At 39.3% G+C, this 21,311-nt stretch overlaps 1 protein-coding gene and 1 long non-coding RNA gene across 2 annotated transcripts; both read right to left on the reverse strand.

Annotated features, from left to right (window-relative positions):
* Positions 1 to 1,348: 1,348 nt before the first annotated feature.
* LOC110889923 lies at positions 1,349 to 2,395 on the reverse strand. Its single transcript, XR_002564054.2, has 3 exons — positions 2,258 to 2,395; positions 1,671 to 1,724; positions 1,349 to 1,407 (listed from the first exon to the last, which is right to left on the reverse strand). It is a non-coding gene; the product is annotated as an uncharacterized LOC110889923 (long non-coding RNA).
* Positions 2,396 to 18,685: 16,290 nt separating this feature from the next.
* Positions 18,686 to 21,311, reverse strand: LOC110887972 (G-type lectin S-receptor-like serine/threonine-protein kinase SD1-1). The gene is made up of 7 exons (XM_035979836.1): positions 20,582 to 21,311; positions 20,340 to 20,504; positions 20,126 to 20,265; positions 19,683 to 19,893; positions 19,337 to 19,574; positions 19,090 to 19,240; positions 18,686 to 18,991 (listed from the first exon to the last, which is right to left on the reverse strand). Exons 1-7 carry the CDS (start codon positions 21,309 to 21,311, stop codon positions 18,686 to 18,688), a joined length of 1,941 nt encoding a protein of 646 aa, XP_035835729.1.

The raw sequence follows: 21,311 nt of genomic DNA on the forward strand, positions 1-21,311 counted from the left end.
CCTTCCATGTTAGCTATCCATCTTTGGCATTCTATGGGGTCGATTTCCCCGTCAAAGATCGTAGGCTTACATGCCATAAAATCCTTGTAGGTGCACCGTCTTGCCTCTTTCTTGCCTTGAATTCCGGCTATCATTTCCTTCAATTCATCCACCTTGCCCGTGATCATGTTTTCTACCGTACTAAGTACTTGGCCCTCCACCTCTTGTGCTAGCCTTGAAACATTTGCATCAATTGCCTTCGTTACTTCATCGGAAATCATCTTGTTTAATTCATCTCGAGTTATACGTTCGGTAGTATGCGTATTTCCTCCACTTGCCATCTACAAATAAACATTCGTGTCAAGTATTATCACATTCGTTCTCCTCATCGTTCTATATACTATTCATTCTTAATAACTCATTCTCATAAGTCATAAACTTCTTAAATCTTTCCTTACAACATTCTAAGACATTAGTTACTTCATTCTTTTATATACATGACTTCCGTTCTTTTACACATTCGTCATTAAAACACGTTAATTATCTTAAATTCTTAGCTTCATAAACAATTTGAGGTGTTCTTTAGGTTAAACGAAGATTTAAGACTGAATTAAAGGTCTTTGCATAACAAACAAACAATTCAGGGAAAGCAGACAATGAGGGGCCGTCGCCGACGGCACAGGTGTGCGTCGCCGACGGTCCTCAGAAAGTTGCGTCGCTGACTTTAGCCCGTAGGCAGGAACTTAAGCCGTCGGGTGAAGGGGCACCGTCGCCGACGGTATAGGGGTCCGTCGCCGACGGCCTTTCTGATGTGCAGGCGCTGTAAAACCAAAATTTTCATTCCCAGCCCCCTTTTCTAACCCGAAGTGGTCTCGGGCAGCCCCGAAACCTTCCATAGAGCACCTTAACGTTCCCAACCATGTTACACTAGCAACTAAACCATAACCCAATCCCATTTCTATCTATAAACATAAAATCTTTAAATCACTTACTTGCGTGGCGCTTTGGATCGAACACATTTTCACAAGAGCTTTCGGTTTGAGTTCGAGCACCACAGCCTACTCGAATCTCTCAAACCTAGGCTCTGATACCAACTTGTAAGGGCCAAAACTTAAAAGACTCTAATGAACTTCATTCGGAGAAAACACCAAACGGGTCAAATAATTCATAAGCAAAAATTCTACATTTAACCATAACATGACTAACTAGGAGATGTTAAATAACTTACAACCCAACATTCCATAAACAACTAACATTGTCTTTGACTACGAGTTTGACATCTAACAACGAACAAGTTTGTTACTTACAAAAAGACCCATTTACCAAAAGTATATTTAACAAAAGTTTTGACCCAAACTAATATCCTTGTGGAAGCGTGCATCATGGGCGTGTTCGATCCAAGTAGCGTCATTTAGCAAGTCGCTTTACCTACATACAAGCAATCCGTTAGTCGATCTTATTATAAGATTTATACAACATCAATTGTAAATATGAACCTCAAGTTAACCTCTTAAACCTTCTTTCTAAACATAAGCTTCTTTAATTTCACCCATAACCCTTCTAGCTCATTTAACCCATACCTTGATTACATAACGGCTTACCATAACTTGTTACATAATACAACTTCAATCATTAAACAATAGTATACTACAACATTACATTATAATGATAATATGTAAGCTATAACTTACCTTTATCGTTCTTCGTTTGAGACTCGGAACGGCTTGTGCTTTCCTCCTTAATTCCTACAATCCATAATTACATACTTAGTATCATGTCTTTCTTTCCATTCCCTTGTTAATAGCTTTAATTTCACAACTAGCTAATTCTCTATTCTAGACATTTAGCAATATATAACACATGTTCAACTCATTCAAGCATTTTGACAAACACTTGGTGTGCATACCATTAGATAAGCATAAGGTACAAGTTTTGTATGCATAACATGACTAGTTCATGACAATAACATCAATATCAACAATTTCAATCAAAATCTCATACAACCTTTACCCTAATTCGATTCCACATAATATCATTTCGTTAATAACATCATCATACAACATAAATGTACTAACCTACACCGAAATTCCATGTTACATATCACTACCATTCTATCATAAGTGGGTTTTTCATGTTCAACATCAATTCATCCAAATACAAGTGTAATTTGTGTTCTAAGTGATGCAATCAACCATAAACATCCAACTTCTCATATAGATTCATTGAATTGTTGGAACTCTATACATTCATAACCATCAAAACATGAAATTCTTGTTACCTTATGCTTGAATGGACCTAGAAGATCAAGAATCTACCAACATGCAAGAGTAATTGTCTTGATTAGGGCCTCAATTTGTGCAATTTAGTGAAACAAGAAGGGGGGTTTCATCCTGTGCTTGCTCCTGGCGACATAAACACACGCATATGTGTGTTTGTTTGTGTTAATTGTTCATTTAATCTCCTAACTTCTTTTATTTACATTTTCCCCCTCCATGTATGCTCACTTAATTTTAAATGGCTCATAACTTACTCAACCTAGTTAGTAAACTTCTAATTCACATTCTCACTAATCTTACATTCCTAGTTATTTTTATAACGTATCATGGCAACGTACATAATTAAATTTTGGGGTGTTACAAATAGAGTACTCCGGAGCAGTTCTTTGACACTTCTAACCGAATATACGCCTGAAGCATGAACTACCCATTTCCAGCCATCATTAGCATTGTAAAGGAGCGGCACCGCAACCAAACTGATAAGTTGCTGCCTCTTCGCTTCCTCGGTATTACTTAACGCCCGACTTTTCTAGTCCCAACTCCAACCCAGACCGTTACAACCCACCTCGACCCGGTCCGCAACCGAACAAAATTTGTTCTTTTCAAGCTGAAAAAGTTCGAGGAACTCTTTCTGCCATGGTGGACTTTGACTACCACTTATCCAACTAAAATAGGATCCCCGACCAGTTACCGACGATACCCTTTATGGACCCTTCCACGTCCACATCAGTTTCCTTAAGTGTCTAAATATTTTTAGCAATCTGTTTCCAAGGGCCAGCCAAAGTTAATTTTGTAGTGATTGAATTCCACTCCCGGTTGTTATGATGTAAAGCCCAAACAACCCATCTCCAAAGCCCGAAATGTTCACTCTTAATGAACCAAACCCCGTAAGCCCCCATATTCAACCGGCGCGATAACGTTTTGCCATGCGGCCCAATTCATTTTAGCTTTCTCTTCCGATCCACTCTAGAAAAAGACCCGTCTCAAATGATCCAACTCGTTTATTACCCTCTCTGGAACCCGATAAAGGGGAAAACAGTAAGTAGGAAGAGAATTCAAAATGGATTTTATTAACTTAACCCTCCCCCCGAAAGAAAGAGTTTTAGCCTTTCACAAAGTCAACCTGCTACGAACTGTATCCACAACCAGTTTCCAATTTTTACATATGTTCATATTGGCACCCACTTGAAGGCCCAAAAACTAGAAATGGGAAGGTCCCCACTCTACAGTTTAATAAATTTGCCATATTGTAGAGCTCGTGATCATCCACCCCAAACAGAAACGGAGTCAATGGGTCACTGAAGAAACACTAGATCTAAATGACCGGAATCAATCTAAATCTGAGGACATGGTTTCTGCATAAAATGGTTAATCTCCTCGTTTGATGACTGCCGGATAATACTTCACCTGAATTACTGCAAAACAGACAACACCGTTAGACTCGCCACGGGGAGAATGGGGGTTCTCTCCGTGACCACCCTCTAGCGTGAGAATCAGTATAGTGATCTGAAGAAGATGAAGTAGTAAAGAGTGAAAGTAAAAGTAAGTGAAAGTGAATGCATAACTTATACCTGAAGTCTTTTATTTATAGCCGAAGGTTTTGGCGCCTAAAATGTAACGGAGAGATTACGGAATCTTCTTTTCCATCAGCGGTTATTTCCCATCCATGCGCACGGATCGTGGGCAGATCGATGGCTGGGGAGATGCCACATGGAAAGTGAATTAACCTGGATTGCATGCCATCATAGTGCAATTAGATGAGTGCTCAAGATGCTACAACGTCATAATGGACATATTTATTGCTTCTAGAAGATCTATAGCTGTGCACCTTTGATCAGTTGCCACATGTCCAGTTGGTTACAACAGAAAAGATTCCTTATGCTCAAGTCCTTATTTATTCATGCACGCGGATATGTTTGGGACTAATCTTTAGTCATTATACCTTCAAGCTTAACTGTATCCTTGCGTGGGCCTGCGCAAGGGTATTAAATGAATATTGGCCTTTTCTCCTCTCCGGTGCATGGTTATTAAGGATTGATCTTCCGGATCTGTTTATATCGATAGCACGAGGCGCGCAAGACCTGCTTACGATGATCTTGGAGTATAATGATGGTATGGTCCTCTGCGTCAGCCCAAAGTTTTTGGGACCAACCCCTTCAAGTGCCCAAAATCCAGTGGTGCTTCTATGCGCAAATGGCAAGTAGGTGGAGCACTGGACTATAAAAATGATGTGTGCACTTTGCTGTTGAGAAGTGAACAAAGTTGCTTGGCGCAGGGTACTGATAAGCCTTCTTGAAGAAGATATTTCCATTGTGAAGGATAAGGTTTAATGATTTGAATTTTGAAAAAGCTGACGTGTGACAGACAAGTTTGTGAGATGTATTGTGCAACAGTGACGTTTGACGACTGTGCGACAAGCTGTCAATAGTGTCAGACGTCAAGCATTAATGGGACTACGGTGGTCATGATTGTCACGCCGTGTGAGGCCCATTCCTATTTAACCACTCGCTCCACTTGTTGCCTAGGTTTTCGTATTTCCCTGAAAAGGGGCTGTTCGACTCCCGAGGACATTAACTGCGATGGGTATTGGTGTGCGTTAAGTGTGGTATGATTTTATTAATATTTTGAGCCCGTTTTACGCATTATTCAAGTTTTAAATTTATAAAACACGATATTGTACCAACACTAAACACACACTTGGGCAAGTACACCCATCGCGAGCGTAGTATAGTGTTGGTAAGATACCGAGGTCGTCCAAGAACACAAGAGCTTTTAATACCGGTTTATCCTCAACGTCTAATCGATCTAATTTTTTTGAGAAAAGTTTTGAAACATGAAAATAAAACTAAAAATGAAAAGATAAATAAAATGAAAAACAAATAGACAAGATAGAATCACTTGGATCCAACTCATCTTTAATGTATCCTTTGATGATTGTCGCACTTTCGGGCTTTTTAAGAGATTATCTTAGTTATAGTAGTAGTAGACCCCTCTTTTGAAGGTGACATTACCCTCAACCCAGTGGTTTGAGTCAGTAGGGATACTGTCACACCCCGACCACGTTAAAACAACAAACCGTGGCGGAAACGTCGGGGAGTGTTGCAACAGAATTATTGTTTCACAACCATGGTAACCAAATGTTTTGTTTTATTGAATTATTATGTAATGTACATTGTCTTTAAATCAAAACAAACAAACTACATATTGTTTATAACTGTTTTTAAATCACTAAGGCCTCGTCCAGGTCCTATGTGACACAAGCTTCCTAGCAAGCAACATCAAGCAATACCACCTAAAACATATGTAAAAAGTAAAGTCAGCAAAGAAATGCTGGCGAGTACATAGGTTTTGTGGGAGTATCGGATTCATGGCTTGTTTATATGTTGCAGTACCTCGTTAGACTATAAGAGTCAAAATATAAACCTCGTTTTGAAAAGTGTATTGCAACATAGTTTAACCAACTCAAAACAAGATGGCTATAGTATAAGAAATCTCGTAGCCATGACTCCTAACCCAAAAAATATTTGCTTTAGAATAAAAACTTGTAAACATCTCGTGAAAACTCGTTAGTAAAACTCGTATGGGTTATATTGTTTCAAAAACCTCGTTGTGTGACATTGTTTCAAAATAGCTTTACCAGTGAAGTAAATAATGACACGCAATGTATTATGATAGAAGCACTTATATATAAGATGTACCAGCGGCGTATCTACCATGATTCTATCATACTACACTCGTCCCATTATCTAATCACTACCCAAAACCAATCGTTTATCCAAATCGTTTATCTCGTTGAAGTCGTCTCAAATCGTTTGACTTGTCTCAAAATCGTATCCGTTTTAATAGTGAAACTACTTTTGGTCGTCTTGCTAACAACATTCAAACCTTTGTGACTCGTCTAACTCGTTTCTCGCATTAACAAACCACCAAAGGGTAAGTTAACAATAACAGATTCGGTCGTTACCTACGTAACCCCCACACATAACCATGGGTGTAGTCTGATAACGGGATTTGTCAGATCCTATGGTACCATAACCTAATACTGGTCGGCTTGATCAGAGCTAATGAATGTCATTTGTTATGTAAATACAACCAACAAGTCTTGTTCACCTTATTGAAATCGTTATTAGATTAGTATAAACCATCGTTTTTGAAATCCTCGTTTAAACCTTGAAATTCGTTTTGTACATATGAATCACCCTAAAACAATTGAAAACAATAAAATAGGGGAACTATGTACTCACTTGAGATTGTAGGGTATCCCTGATTTTGTGAACTATCAATGCTCGGGCAATCAAGGAATCAAGTGGTACCTAGTATCGGATCGCTAGTTAAACAACAGACGCCTAAATCGGAAGATCGGAAAGAATGAGGTCTTGTAAACCAAATGAGTGTAGGAACTCATGTGATATGGTTTAACAAAGCCTAAATTCTAAATCGGAACCTAACCTAAGTGCTTTCGACCCATCGCGGCCCATTAAGGTAGCTTACGCCACTTTAACGCGTCGTGCGCGCAAGCGCGCGTTCGAGACGTTTAACTAGTCCTATGACAAGTATTATATGCCTAAACATGTTTAAATAAGTTGCATAATCAGTTTAGGTGACAAAAGTTAGGTTACATATGCTTAAAGTCCAATTATGCATGAAAAGGGCAGTTTGGTAATTTACCTAAGGCATATAATCTACCTATCATACAACTACTTAAACTCGGTGAACATAAGGTATAACCTCCGAAGGTTATTCTCTATGCAACTATGGTCACTAACCATGCTTGGTCGGATCCTAAAGATCGACCAAACGGGTCGAGTTCGAAAGTCAAATCGGTGATTTAGACCGCTCGACTTACGACTCTAAACAAGCACTAACTATTAGTGACGAGTTAAACATGTCAAAGCATGTTTAACCTACTGATTTGGTATCAAAACAAAGTGTTTTGATACCTAATAGTAGTCCCGTTGCAAAATGCGTGCTAAAACGCATTTTGACTGAAACTTTGACTCGTCACTACACCTAGTCAGCGTGGTAATCAATTGGTATAGTCACTAAGGACTATAACCAACGTGATTACGCTCACGTTGCGAAGTTCAAACGAACTTCTCGTTGACCAACTCGTGGTCAAAGCTGAAAGTCAAACTATATTTGACTTCCAAGCTAGGAAAACAATAAAATGAATGAAAGAATGCTCACAATGGGTCCTTGCTATCTTTTCTACAAGAAAACCAAGTTCCCAATCAGACTTAGAGAGCTCCTTACACTTGAAGGAGCCTTCCAAATCAGATGGTAGAGAAGAGAATAGTGAATGAGCAAAGAAACAAGTGAAATTGATGGCCTATATATAGTTTTTCGCAAACCGTTAGGATCATTCCTTGGAGAGGAGGGCATGATCCAGGCCATACAAGTGTCATAGACTGATTGGGGGGCTTGTTCCCCACACATACCAGCTCCTAGTAATGAAAACCACCCATCAAAACCATCAAAATCGTGCAAAATGACCAGATTCATTGTTTCTGTCTGACAGGCCCACGCGGCCCGCGTAAGATTTGGCTAAGGCTTACGCGCCCCGCCTGGCCAACTTTGGCAGATTGTTAAAATTGGTCCCTGCAGCTTAGAAACATGCGTTTCGGCCCATTTTTGATACGTTTTAGCCCCGTTAACCTGATTTCAAGGCTCTAAAATGAAGTTAAAGTATTGGAAACTCAAAACATGCTCAAAAATATCTCGGATGTCGGTTCGTTTGGTCGTACGGTTGCGTTGTTCGGTTAATTACGACGGAAGTTGTAACGAACGCAAAAACGATCCAAATTGAGCGATGAACGGAATTTTATCATGCCAATCACTAAAATATAATATTTTAATGATTACATAAATTTTTGGATGTCCGGATATATTCTGAACGTAAGATATGCGCGAAAATGCAAACTTGTGCATTTTTTGACGCTTTTAGTCCCTGAATGACCAATAAGTTTATTTTTGCACACCAAACACCTCAAAGCCTATTTCTAAGCTATGTAAAGGATATTTAGGGCATGTTTAACTTATGATAAAGTTCCGGAATGTTCGTTACAGTACGAATCGACATACTTTCACAGTTTGTCGAAATTAGTCCCTGTAAGCGAATAAACTTGATTTCGACACACCAAACCTTCCAAAACTTATTTCTAAGTTATGTACAGGTTATTTATGGTATGTTAAGCTTATTTCACTATCCTGGAGTGTTTGTCGCGTTAAACTGACTGCGTTTACACACCAGTTTGCGTATAACTTTCAAGAAAGCGATTTAGAGCTTGAAATCGAACGAGAATTGATATGTGCAAACTATACACATATTTATACAAATTCCAAGTATGAAATACAATGTTTCATTGATTTGGTATTTGTTCGATGATCTTGGAGGCACAGATGTCACAGTCTCCCCTACTTCAGGAAATTTCGTCCCGAAATTTAAACAGAGGAAACTTGTGAGAGCTCGAAACATGAAGTCGAAAAGATAAGACAATACTGGTTGGGTTCTGAACTTCTAGTAACTTTAATAACATTATGCTTGCAATGTAAGAGGGACACTTATATACAAGTATATGAAGTGCCATTGGTGCGTCCACCGCACCTCCATTACATCGTTCACATTCCGTTATTGTTGCCACTATCAGTTCTTACACATGATAAATCTTACTGTGGTTTCCGTGCACTGAATTTCATAATTATGTACGCGTCCATAATTACGTAATTTCCTTGCATAGTCCACACAGTGTATTTGATAATGTGTAGGGAAGAACCAAATGAATGAACCTGTGATGAGTGTGACTAGACCATCATTGAGTCCTTTAGATCAATAAATGATCTTTTAAAACAGACTACCTAGAAGTCTTTCCAGCTATATCACATGTCATTCCTGACCAGATGTTGAATCAATCTTTAACTAGACCACTCAAGGGGTCTTTTTCGAATTATGAAATGGCACTTATATAATCCAAGGGTCTTAACTACCACGTAGAAGCCCATTAAGGATTTAAGGTAGTACCTTTGAATATCCTACTATGAATTCCTCATATGAAGATATGGAAGATTCTATGAGGATTTCGAAAAAAATCGGATCGCACAAAACACAAAGGAGAACACATAAACACATAATCACAAAATCGCATAATTGATTAATTCGACCTTTAATTTGTTATCTTTGGACCCGGGTATTTAAAGTACGCCAGGAATCCAATCCGTGGATTTCATTTGGCACTTTAAATATTTCCAAGAGTCTAACTATGAAGATAGGAAGATCTTAATAGGATTTCGGTTTGTCCTTATTGAGTTGTAATGTACATATTAGGATGTACTAGAATCCAATCAGGGAATCATCCACGAGGATCTTTAAAATAGAGCAACCCATCGTCCCTTTTGTTTCAAGTTTAAGCTCGAATTGAAGCGGTAGCTCACATATCAAAAAGCCTTCGTTTTCACAAGATCGTTGTGCTTGAAGGACAAGTGATTGAATATCAATTAGAGTTTGAACAGAGTGAAGCTTGACTTGTTCCTTTCGACTAAGTGCATCGGCTACGATATTCGCCTTACCAGGAAGGTAGCGAATCACGCAATCGTAATCGTTCAAGAGCTTAACTCAAGTTCAGCTCCTTCTGATTGAGAATATGCTGGAGACTTTTGTGGTCTATGAAAACCATACACTTCGTGCCATAAAGATATTGTCTCCAGGTTTTGAGAGCAAAGACTGCAGCTCCCAATTCGAGATCAGGAGTTGTATAGTTCTTTTCGTGAACTTTCAATTGTCTTGACGTATATACTATGTCTTTACCTCAACGTATAAGAACATAATCAAGCCCTAGATTCGGCGCGTCACAAAAGACAATGAAATCATCGATTCGAGGTAAGGAATATCGATTCTTGATGGTAAGCTTATCAAGCTCACGATAATAGATACTCATTCGAAAAGATCCATATTTCTTTTTCACAAAGAGGACAGGAGCTCCCCAAGGTGAGAAAGCTCGGACGGATGAATCCTTTTCTTAAATAACAGTGGGTTTTTAAAAGAAACGAGCGTTTAAGGTTCTAGGGAGATCACAAGTGATCTTGGGAATGACAGAATCACACGAGTAGTTTGTCCTTGTGTTGACATCACAAAGTTGCATCAAACATTCATACAATTGCAGTAGTTTAAAATAAAACCACAAATTTTATTTATATAACAACCGCATTGTCTTTAAATGTTAAAAGATAACAACCAGAGGGATTATAAAATACTAATTGTTCATTGCCGCATCATCGATTGCCTCATTGATGTTAAACACTCGCCCACGAGCGGGATTCACATTCGTGTTTGCGTTGACATTCGGATTAACATTCGCATTCGCATTCGCGTTTACCAATCTCGGGCAATTGTTGCGGAAATGACCCATTTCTCCGCAATTGAAACACGAACCAGGTGGGAATCTTGCAGCATTCCCTTGAACTTGTGCTGGGACTTGGGCAGCTTGATTTTGACCAAAACGACAAATGTTGGCCAAATGCCCAAATCTACCACACGTAGCACACTGTTTACAGGCCTGTTGGGCAACATGGTGACCATTACATCGAGTACAGTGAGGTGCGGTACCAGCATATGCTTTCTTCGCAGGAGGTTGAGTCGGTGGGTTCTGAGGGTTCTGAGCAGTTTGATTGGTGACAGCAAAGTTTTGGGAAGCCTTGCGCTTCCTTGACTTCTTTGAAGCCTCATCCTGCTTCTTACCCTTACCCTTGTCTGAATCGGTTGACTTCTTTTTATCACCCTTGCGGGTGAGTTTACCCTTCCTGACTTGAGATTCAGTCAGGGTAGCAGACAACTCGATCGCTTGACGAACGGTAGTAGGATTAACGCCAGTCAGGATGTCCTGAATGGAGTCGGGTAAACCATCGATATACCTCTCGGTTTCCTTATCCAACGGGGTAACCATCGTGGGACACAACAAACTAAGCTCCTCAAATCGATCCGTATAAGCACGGTGTTCTCCCCTGACTTGTTTCAAATCGTCAAATTCTCGTTCCAACACTCGAATCTCGTGTCGGGGACAGAACTCTCTCATCATGAGAGCTCGGAGCTCATCCCAAGTCTGTGCTAGTGCCACTTCGGCACCCCTATCATGCATCACTCCGTTCCACCATGTAAGAGCTCGCTTCTCAAATACGCTTGAAGCAAACTCAACTTTGCGCGCATTCAGACACTGTACATGTCTGAATGTGCTCTCGATACTCTCAAACCATTGCAGGAGCGCGGTTGCTCCTTGTGACCCAGAAAACTTAAGCGGCTTCGCAGAATTGAAATTCTTGAAATTACACTGAGCATTATTGTTGTTATTATTGTTGTTGTTGTATAACTCGTGGATTTGGGTCACAATGCTTGGAAGCATAGCAGCCATTTGTTGAGAGACAAGGGCTGCGACTTCCTCAGCAGTATAAGTTCGAGCATCGGTTTGAGTATTGCGTCGTGGAGGCATTGTCTAAAAAGGAAACATGGGAAACGAGTGAGGTTGACAGTTGGGAAAACAAAAGAGGCATTGAAAATATCGACACAACACAAGGAAGGCGATCATTTGTTCGTTACCTCGAACAAACAAACGACACGCAGTGACCAATCAAAGTAAATGGGTCAGTATAATGTATCGCGAAGACATGCTCGCCTATAAGTGAACACTCACCCCAAGAGTTCCCAGGTAAGAGTGACTGGTCCGATAATGCGGATTTGTACGAACACTCCAGCCTTAGACAGAAAACTCAGGGTACAGGCATTCACTCTTCCAGTTTGCACGTGTTCACATTATTTAGACCCAAACTTTGACGAGATTTAAAAAAAAAAATTCAGAAGGCACTTAAGCCAAAATGGATCAAACCGGAAGGGTTCAAAACAATATAACGAAGGGTTCAAAACCTAGTAATCAATCATCCAAGGATAGATGATTAATTTTCGAAGCGGATTCGTTATTGTGTTCTCGTTGTGGTTATCACCTAAGGATAGGTGACGGTATTGTTTTAAAAATTATAAACACAAGTAAACTTGTGTTAGGGTCCTAAAGTTATAGTCTAGGTCAAAGCAATGCTAATAACCTAATTCCCTATAACCATTGGCTCTGATACCAACTTTTCTCTCACACCCCGACCACGTTAAAACAACAAACTGTGGCGGAAACGTCGGGGAGTGTTGCAACAAAATTATTGTTTCACAACCATGGTAACCAAATGTTTTGTTTTATTGAATTATTATGTAATGTACATTGTCTTTAAATCAAAACAAACAAACTACATATTGTTTATAACTGTTTTTAAATCACTAAGGCCTCGTCCAGGTCCTATGTGACACAAGCTTCCTAGCAAGCAACATCAAGCAATACCACCTGAAACATATGTAAAAGGTAAAGTCAGCAAAGAAATGCTAGCGAGTACATAGGTTTTGTGGGAGTATCGGATTCATGGCTTGTTTATATTTTGCAGTACCTCGTTAGACTATAAGAGTCAAAATATAAACCTCGTTTTGAAAAGTGTATTGCAACATAGTTTAACCAACTCAAAATAAGATGGCTATAGTATAAGAAATCTCGTAGCCATGACTCCTAACCCAAAAATATTTGCTTTAGAATAAAAACTTGTAAACATCTCGTGAAAACTCGTTAGTAAAACTCGTATGGGTTATATTGTTTCAAAAACCTCGTTGTGTGACATTGTTTCAAAATAGCTTCACCAGTGAACTAAATAATGACACGCAATGTATTATGATAGAAGCACTTATATATAAGATGTACCAGTAGCGTATCTACCATGATTCTATCATACTACACTCGTCCCATTATCTAATCACTACCCAAAACCAATCGTTTGTCCAAATCGTTTATCTCGTTGAAGTCGTCTCAAATCGTTTGACTCGTCTCAAAATCGTATCCGTTTTAATAGTGAAACTACTTTTGGTCGTCTTGCTAACAACATTCAAACCTTTGTGACTCGTCTAACTCGTTTCTCGCATTAACAAACCACCAAAGGGTAAGTTAACAATAACAGATTCGGTCGTTACCTACGTAACCCCCACACATAACCATGGGTGTAGTCTGATAACGGGATTTGTCAGATCCTATGGTACCATAACCTAATACTGGTCGGCTTGATCAGAGCTAATGAATGTCATTTGTTATGTAAATACAACCAACAAGTCTTGTTCACCTTATTGAAATCGTTATTAGTTTAGTATAAACCATCGTTTTTGAAATCCTCTTTTAAACCTTGAAATTCGTTTTGTACATATGAATCACCCCAAAACAATTGAAAACAATAAAATAGGGGAACTATGTACTCACTTGAGATTGTAGGGTATCCCTGATTTTGTGAACTATCAATGCTCGGGCAATCAAGGAATCAAGTGGTACCTAGTATCGGATTGCTAGTTAAACAACAGACGCCTGAATCGGAAGATCGGAAAGAATGAGGTCTTGTAAACCAAATGAGTGTAGGAACTCATGTGATATGGTTTAACAAAGCCTAAATTCTAAATCGGAACCTAACCTAAGTGCTTTCGACCCATCGCGGCCCATTAAGGTAGCTTACGCCACTTTAACGCGTCGTGCGCGCAAGCGCGCGTTCGAGACGTCTAACTAGTCCTATGACAAGTATTATATGCCTAAACATGTTTAAATAAGTTGCATAATCAGCATAGGTGACAAAAGTTAGGTTACATATGCTTAAAGTCCAATTATGCATGAAAAGGGCATTTTGGTAATTTACCTAAGGCATATAATCTACCTATCATACAACTACTTAAACTCGGTGACCATAAGGTATAACCTCGGAAGGTTATTCCCTATGCAACTATGGTCACTAACCATGCTTGGTCGGATCCTAAAGATCGACCAAACGGGTCGAGTTCGAAAGTCAAAGCGGTGGTTTAGACCGCTTGACTTACGACTCTAAACAAGCACTAACTATTAGTGACGAGTTAAACATGTCAAAGCATGTTTAACCTACTGATTTGGTATCAAAACAAAGTGTTTTGATACCTAATAGTAGTCCCGTTGCAAAATGCGTGCTAAAACGCATTTTGACCGAAACTTTGACTCGTCACTACACCTAGTCAACGTGGTAATCAATTGGTATAGTCACTAAGGACTATAACCAACGTCATTACGCTCACGTTGCGAAGTTCAAACGAACTTCTCGTTGACCAACTCGTGGTCAAAGCTGAAAGTCAAACTATATTTGACTTCCAAGCTAGGAAAACAATAAAAAGAATGAAAGAATGCTCACAATGGGTCCTTGCTATCTTTTCTACAAGAAAACCAAGTTCCCAATCAGACTTAGAGAGCTCCTTACACTTGAGGGAGCCTTCCAAATCAGATGGTAGAGAAGAGAAGAGTGAATGAGCAAAGAAACAAGTGAAATTGATGGCCTATATATAGTTTTTCGCAAACCGTTAGGATCATTCCTTGGAGAGGAGGGCATGATCCAGGCCATACAAGTGTCATAGACTGATTGGGGGACTTGTTCCCCACACAAACCAGCTCCTAGTAATGAAAACCACCCATCAAAACCATCAAAATCGTGCAAAATGACCAGATTCATTGTTTCTGTTTGACAGGCCCACGCGCCCCGCATAAGATTTGGCTAAGGCTTACGCGCCCCGCCTGGCCAACTTTGGCAGATTGTCAAAATTGGTCCCTGCAGCTTAGAAACATGCGTTTCTGCCCATTTTTGACACGTTTAAGCCCCGTTAACCTCATTTCAAGGCTCTAAAATGAAGTTAAAGTATTGGAAACTCAAAACATGCTCAAAAATATCTCGGATGTCGGTTCGTTTGGTCGTACGGTTGCGTTGTTCGGTTAATTACGACGGAAGTTGTAACGAACGCAAAAACGATCCAAATTGAGCGACGAATAGAATTTTATCATGCCAATCACTAAAATATGATATTTTAATGATTACATAAATTTTTGGATGTCCGGATATATTCTGAACGTAAGATATGCGCGAAAATGCAAACTTGTGCATTTTTTAACGCTTTTAGTCCCTGAATGACCAATAAGTTTATTTTTGCACACCAAACACCTCAAAGCCTATTTCTAAGCTATGTAAAGGATATTTAGGGGATGTTTAACTTATGATAAAGTTCCGGAATGTTCGTTACAGTATGAATCGGCATACTTTCGCAGTTTGTCGAAATTAGTCCTTGTAAGCGAATAAACTTGATTTCGACACACCAAACCTTCCAAAACTTATTTCTAAGTTATGTAAAGGTTATTTATGGTATGTTAAGCTTATTTCACTATCCCGGAGTGTTTGTCGCGTTAAACTGACTGCGTTTACACACCAGTTTGCGTTTAACTTTCAAGAAAGCGATTTAGAGCTTGAAATCGAACGAGAATTGATATGTGCAAACGATACACATATTTACACAAATTCCAATTATGAAATACAATATTTCATTGATTTGGTATTTGTTCGATGATCTTGGAGGCACAGATGTCACAGATACAATCCCAAAGGGTTGGAATATTGAAAGACAACTAAGTAAGTTATTAATGCGAAAAATGGTAGGCCCCTCTTTTGAAGGTGACGTTACCCTCGGCTAAGTGGTTTGAGTCAACAAGGATACAATCCCAAGAAACCGGTTTAAAGTATTAATAGTAGTTTACGTATGAAGGGTTCAAGCTATTCGCACCCCCGCCATCCAATACCGTTGGGCATTGAAGGAGGTCCTAGTAGGCTTGAACTAAGTCCTCGCAGGATCTATCCACTGAACGAGACAAGAACTTTACCAAACCACCCTCCTAACCCCCTTCAAGGTAGTTAACGCGCTTTATATAGACGGTAAAGACACGAATGAGCAAATCAATGACATCATGAAGAAATGGTAAAGAAAATTCACTTTTAACATAATAAACTAGTTATTAAAGTCATTAATACAAACCCAATTAAAAAGTGCCGAAAGATTAAAAATCAAAACTAATACATTAAAGACATGTCTTCACCAAGTGATGTAAGAGTTTAGCCAAACATGGCCTTTGATTGACAAGAACTCTTACGATCCATCTTGGATCCTGAGACTACTACACACTCTAAAGATGGATGATAGATGATGGTGGTGGGTGTAGGTGTTATACTGGTGGTGGAGTGGTGGCAAAGTGGGAGAGAAGTGGTTTGCCAGGGGATGCCTTTGAAGTGAACCAAGCACCCATATTTATAGCCTGAACAGAGTCCTGGCCAGCCAACACGGCCCCTGGCCATCCTTTTCTCTTCCTTCATTAATTACATATGTCAGAATAGGGCCCCAGATGACCCCGTGGCCAAATCTTTACTGTACTATCAAGATTCTGCAAATCCAAGATTCATGGGTGAATGGTCCTTCTCGAATGTCACAAATCTTCGACGGCTACTTAGGTGCTTTTACTTAGCATCCGGTTTGAATGTAAACCTCACGAAATGTACTGTATATGGTATTGGCGTGAGCGGCCAAGAAGTTCAAAATATGGCGAATTTTCTAAGTTATAAACAAGGTACGTTTCCATTTAAGCATCTCGGATTGCTCGTGGGTGCAAATATGAATCTTGTTCGGAATTGGAATTGGAAGTCGGTGGTAGAGATCTTTAAGAACCGTCTGTCATTATGGAAAGCAAAAACGCTATCATACGGTGGAAGAATAACGCTCATTAAATCAAATCGGTTCTAAATTCCCTCCCAACTTATTATTTTTCGCTTTACAAAGCCCCGATACAAGTCTTAGATTCGCTTGATAAGATTCGAAGGGTATTCTTTTGGGGAGGGTCGGAAGAAAAGGCAAAAATGAATTGGGTGGCCTGGGAAAAAACCATTGCTCCTATAGAATATGGTGGTCTTGGCTTCCGATCCCTTAGAGATGCAAATCTAGCGATGTTAGCAAAATGGTGGTGGAGGTTCAAAACGGAAAAAAGAGGATTATGGAGGAGAGTTGTGTAGGTCGTTCATCATAACTCAAGGGTATGGGGTGATGTTCCAGCAAAAATTTTTGTACCCAGGCCATGGAAAAATATTATTAGTATTCGGCAGGCCTTAGATAGCGCCAAAATGGACTCGAATCGGGCTATTTCAGTCGTCCTTGCTAACGGTAATACAATTGCTTTCTGGATGGATAGCTGGGCTGGGCCAGATCCGTTGTATAAATGCTTTCCGGCCTTATTTAGGCTTGAAAATGATAAAAACTGTACGGTGGCCCTGACCGGGTGACAACGGACGGCTTCGGGGTAACATTTAACTGGAATTGGTCGAGGCCAGAATTTAGCAACAAGGAGCAACTACATCTGCAGCAAATTAAAGTCGCTATCGGGGGGGGGGGGTAGTGTAAGATTGGGCTGCGATAAATGGAGATAGAATTATGATGAATCAGGTACGTTCAAAGTTTCAGGTCTTAAAAAAATCCTCAATTCACATAATAGGGTTCAACCTTTTAGAGTGTTTGATTGAAATAACTGGGTACCAAAGATGGTGGCAATCCTGACTTGGAGAGCGGAGATGGAACGTTTACCGACTAAATGTCCACTATCAAATCGGAACATCATGGTTCAAAATCGATTATGTACGTTGTGTGGTGAGTATGAAGAGACGAGCGAATACCTATTCGTAGCGTGTCACTTTGGTCAAGTCATCTGGCAAAACACATCGGACTGGTGTAAGATACCTCCAATCATTGCTTTTGGCATTAACGACTTATTAGTCTTGTATGATTTCAGCCCGGGATCAAGGAAATGGAAAAAAGCATTATATGCTATCGTACTTGTAGCAATTTGGTGTATTTGGAGAATGAGAAATGAGGTTATGTTAGGGCAAGTAAGTCCAATCACTACAAAAGTTCTGGATGAGGTGAAATCAATGGCTTTTTTATGGGTAAAAAATCGATCAAAGGAGGTGACACTTACATGGGAACACTAGAGTCGGTTTAGTATGTTTGGCTAAATCCTGTGTTAACTTGTTTGTTTCTTGTTATTGGTGATCTTTGTAACATTGTAATTATGGGGTGTAGCATCTTGCTATAATAAATAAAAGTTTTCTGTCGGCCATTCAAAAAAATAAATAAATAAATAAAACAAGTTTGACGCAAATTTATGCATGATGGATTTTTGAGTCCCAACCTTTTCTTTTTTAAAACAGACATACAAATATAAATACCACATAGTCTTAAACTCGCAAATATTTGAATCAACACCAGTTTTGGGTTTGAAATATTATATTGTTAATGTTATTTGTCTTAGATATAATCAAGTCAGTCCTTAAATTTTAATAAGAGGAAATTGTTATGGGGGATATAATACAAAATACCAAAATTGACGTGCAAACTAAAAAATATCTTAATATGTAATATGATTCCTACTTTCACTTAGGATATAATACACACCCATTTATCACCATTACTCAACAATTTCCTTTACTTGAACATCCTGCCTCTATCGACCGTCTGCCTCTGTAATACTCATATCGTTCAGTGAACATCCTGTACAAGCAACTGCGAAGAAGTTTCCTACAGGAAACTCCTTTTCTATGAAAAACGATGGCTTCTTGGGTTGCGTCAATTCACCCTCGCTGTCCATCATCAGAACTACAGATGACATATTGGGCCTATCTCCTGCCTTTTGTTGAACACATAACAACGCAACATTGATTAATCTTATAGCTTCAGGAAGATGGCAGGATTCAGCGCAGCTTGCATCGATTAATTCCATTGATCTGCCTTCGGTATAGAGACTCCATACCTAATTAATGCAATGTAGATCATATAAGTTATTATGTCGTACTTCAAGTACATGACTCTTTGCAAAAAGAAGGTGTAGTTTGTGAGTAGTAAACATACATGTCCAACAAGATTATTTTCGTTTTCAGGATCGATAAATCCTCTATTTCGCTTCCCACTCAGAACCTCCAGTATCAAGATGCCAAAGCTAAATACATCTGACTTTATGGAGAAAAGACCATCTAGTGCATACTCGGGGGACATGTAACCGCTGCAAGCACCCAACAAAATGATTTTTATAGGATTCCAATTTTTTAAAAGATAAATAAAAAGAATTGAGTAGTTGGTTCCATCATCCATGTCTTACTATGTGCCAACAACTCTGTTTGTGTTTGCTTGGGTTTCATTTCCTCCAAAACTTCTAGCTAAGCCGAAGTCTGATATCTTAGGGTTCATATCCTGATCTAGTAAAATGTTGCTAGCTTTAAGATCTCTATGGATGATTCTTAATCGTGAATCGTGGTGTAGGTAAACTAGTCCTCGAGCGATTCCTTTGATAATGTTGACGCGCTTGGTCCAATCAAGAAGCAGACTTTGAGCTATGTCTGGCCAACATGTTGGGTTAGTAAGTTTTAGTTTCTTGGTATAAAAAGTTCCTAAATTTTAACCAATATAATACTGTAAAATTTTTATTTTGTATATATGATTCCTACCAAAAATAAATGAGTCCAAGCTTTTATTTGGCATGTATTCATATACCAACAACTTCTCATCTCCATGTATGCAACAACCAAGTAGCTTCACTAGATTCCGGTGCTGAAGTTTTGAAATGCAGATGACTTCATTCTTGAACTCTTCAAGTCCTTGACTTGAATACTTGGACAGACGTTTAACTGCAATCTCTTGCCCATCTTCTAAAATACCCTGGAGATTCACCAATTGCAATGTGAAAAACTATACAAACCGAAAAGTTGACCTCCCTGCCTAAGTTTTCTTTTCTTTTTTTATCTTTTTTTTTTTTTTTTTTTTTGGTAAGAGCCATCAGATTAGTTTTCTTATTATGCATAAGGAATGACAATGCTACTTCTACTTAGGATGTTTCCAATGCAATTTCAGTGTTATGGAACCTTCATATTGATTCTTGTACAGAGATTACCTTATAAACAGCTCCAAATCCACCCTGTCCAAGTTTATTGTCAGATAAAAAATTGGCAGTGGCATTAGCAATCGTAGAGAAGCTAAATAATGGTAGCTCCATTTCTTCTTCAAGGCTAGTAGAGGCATTCAAGATTTTCCCTACACTTACGAAAACGCACACAGGCTTCACACATGGATAATCTGTTTACTGGGGAATTTATGAAAATTCTTACCTTCCCTGGTTGTTTTGGGATGATTCCTTTTCCAATGTGCATAACACAACCATGTAGAGATGATGCCTATAAGAACCCCGGGAATGATTACAACTAAGATGACATTAATGTTGATGACATTAATGTTTGCCCCTCCCTGCCTCTCGTTGGAATGTGATGGAAATTCTGAGCAACATTAACATAGCAACGAAGTTAATTTGCATCGTTAGTAGAAGGTCATGTTACATACTATTGGAGGTTACCTGACTCAGATGAGGCCATCCTTACAAAAATATCCGGACCCGCACGGCCTTCAGGCAACACTCGCATGTCAAGAAGGTCATTGAACCAAAGCACGCAGCCCCTTCGTCTAACACCGGGGTCTGGATTTGCATAAGCCATACAGGAACAATTTTTTAAGCATTTTGTTTTACATTCTTCCAGAGTCATGCTCATGCTAAACCAGGTATTTTCTGTGTCTGGCAATTTTACATTAGAGTATTTGGTAAATTTTTCTGATCCATTTTTGCTGTCCAATGGTGTTAGATACCATTCCTTTCCCCTATAATCAAAACTCTGCCAGAAAACCCTCTCCTGTTGATCAACCACAACTAGATTTCCATTGTCCCGAAGCTTTGCAGTTGCGTTCCCTGATGTCGTTGTGTTAGATGACCAAATCATGCTGATATTGTTGTAGAGGCCGAGATTTCCCTGATCAGCGATCTTTAACACAAGCAGTGATTCACCAGGAAGCGGGTGGTTTCTGTTTGCAACCCAAACAACCGTTCTAACAGAGATTTTCTTGTTCCAAACACCAAGATATGTGTTCTTAGAGTTACCGGGTTGAAAAAATCTGAGTTCAAAAATTCTGGTTGGAGAGACCAATGTATCTCCATATGTCAGAAACCTTGAATCTGAAATCTCGTCGAGTTCAGCAGCGTAACATTTATGAAAATAGAGTAAGGCAAACAGAGCTATGGCTGCTCCCTCCAT

Source organism: Helianthus annuus, chromosome 11 (genome assembly GCF_002127325.2).
Source record: "Helianthus annuus cultivar XRQ/B chromosome 11, HanXRQr2.0-SUNRISE, whole genome shotgun sequence".
In the NCBI taxonomy this organism is placed as follows: Eukaryota; Viridiplantae; Streptophyta; class Magnoliopsida; order Asterales; family Asteraceae; genus Helianthus; species Helianthus annuus.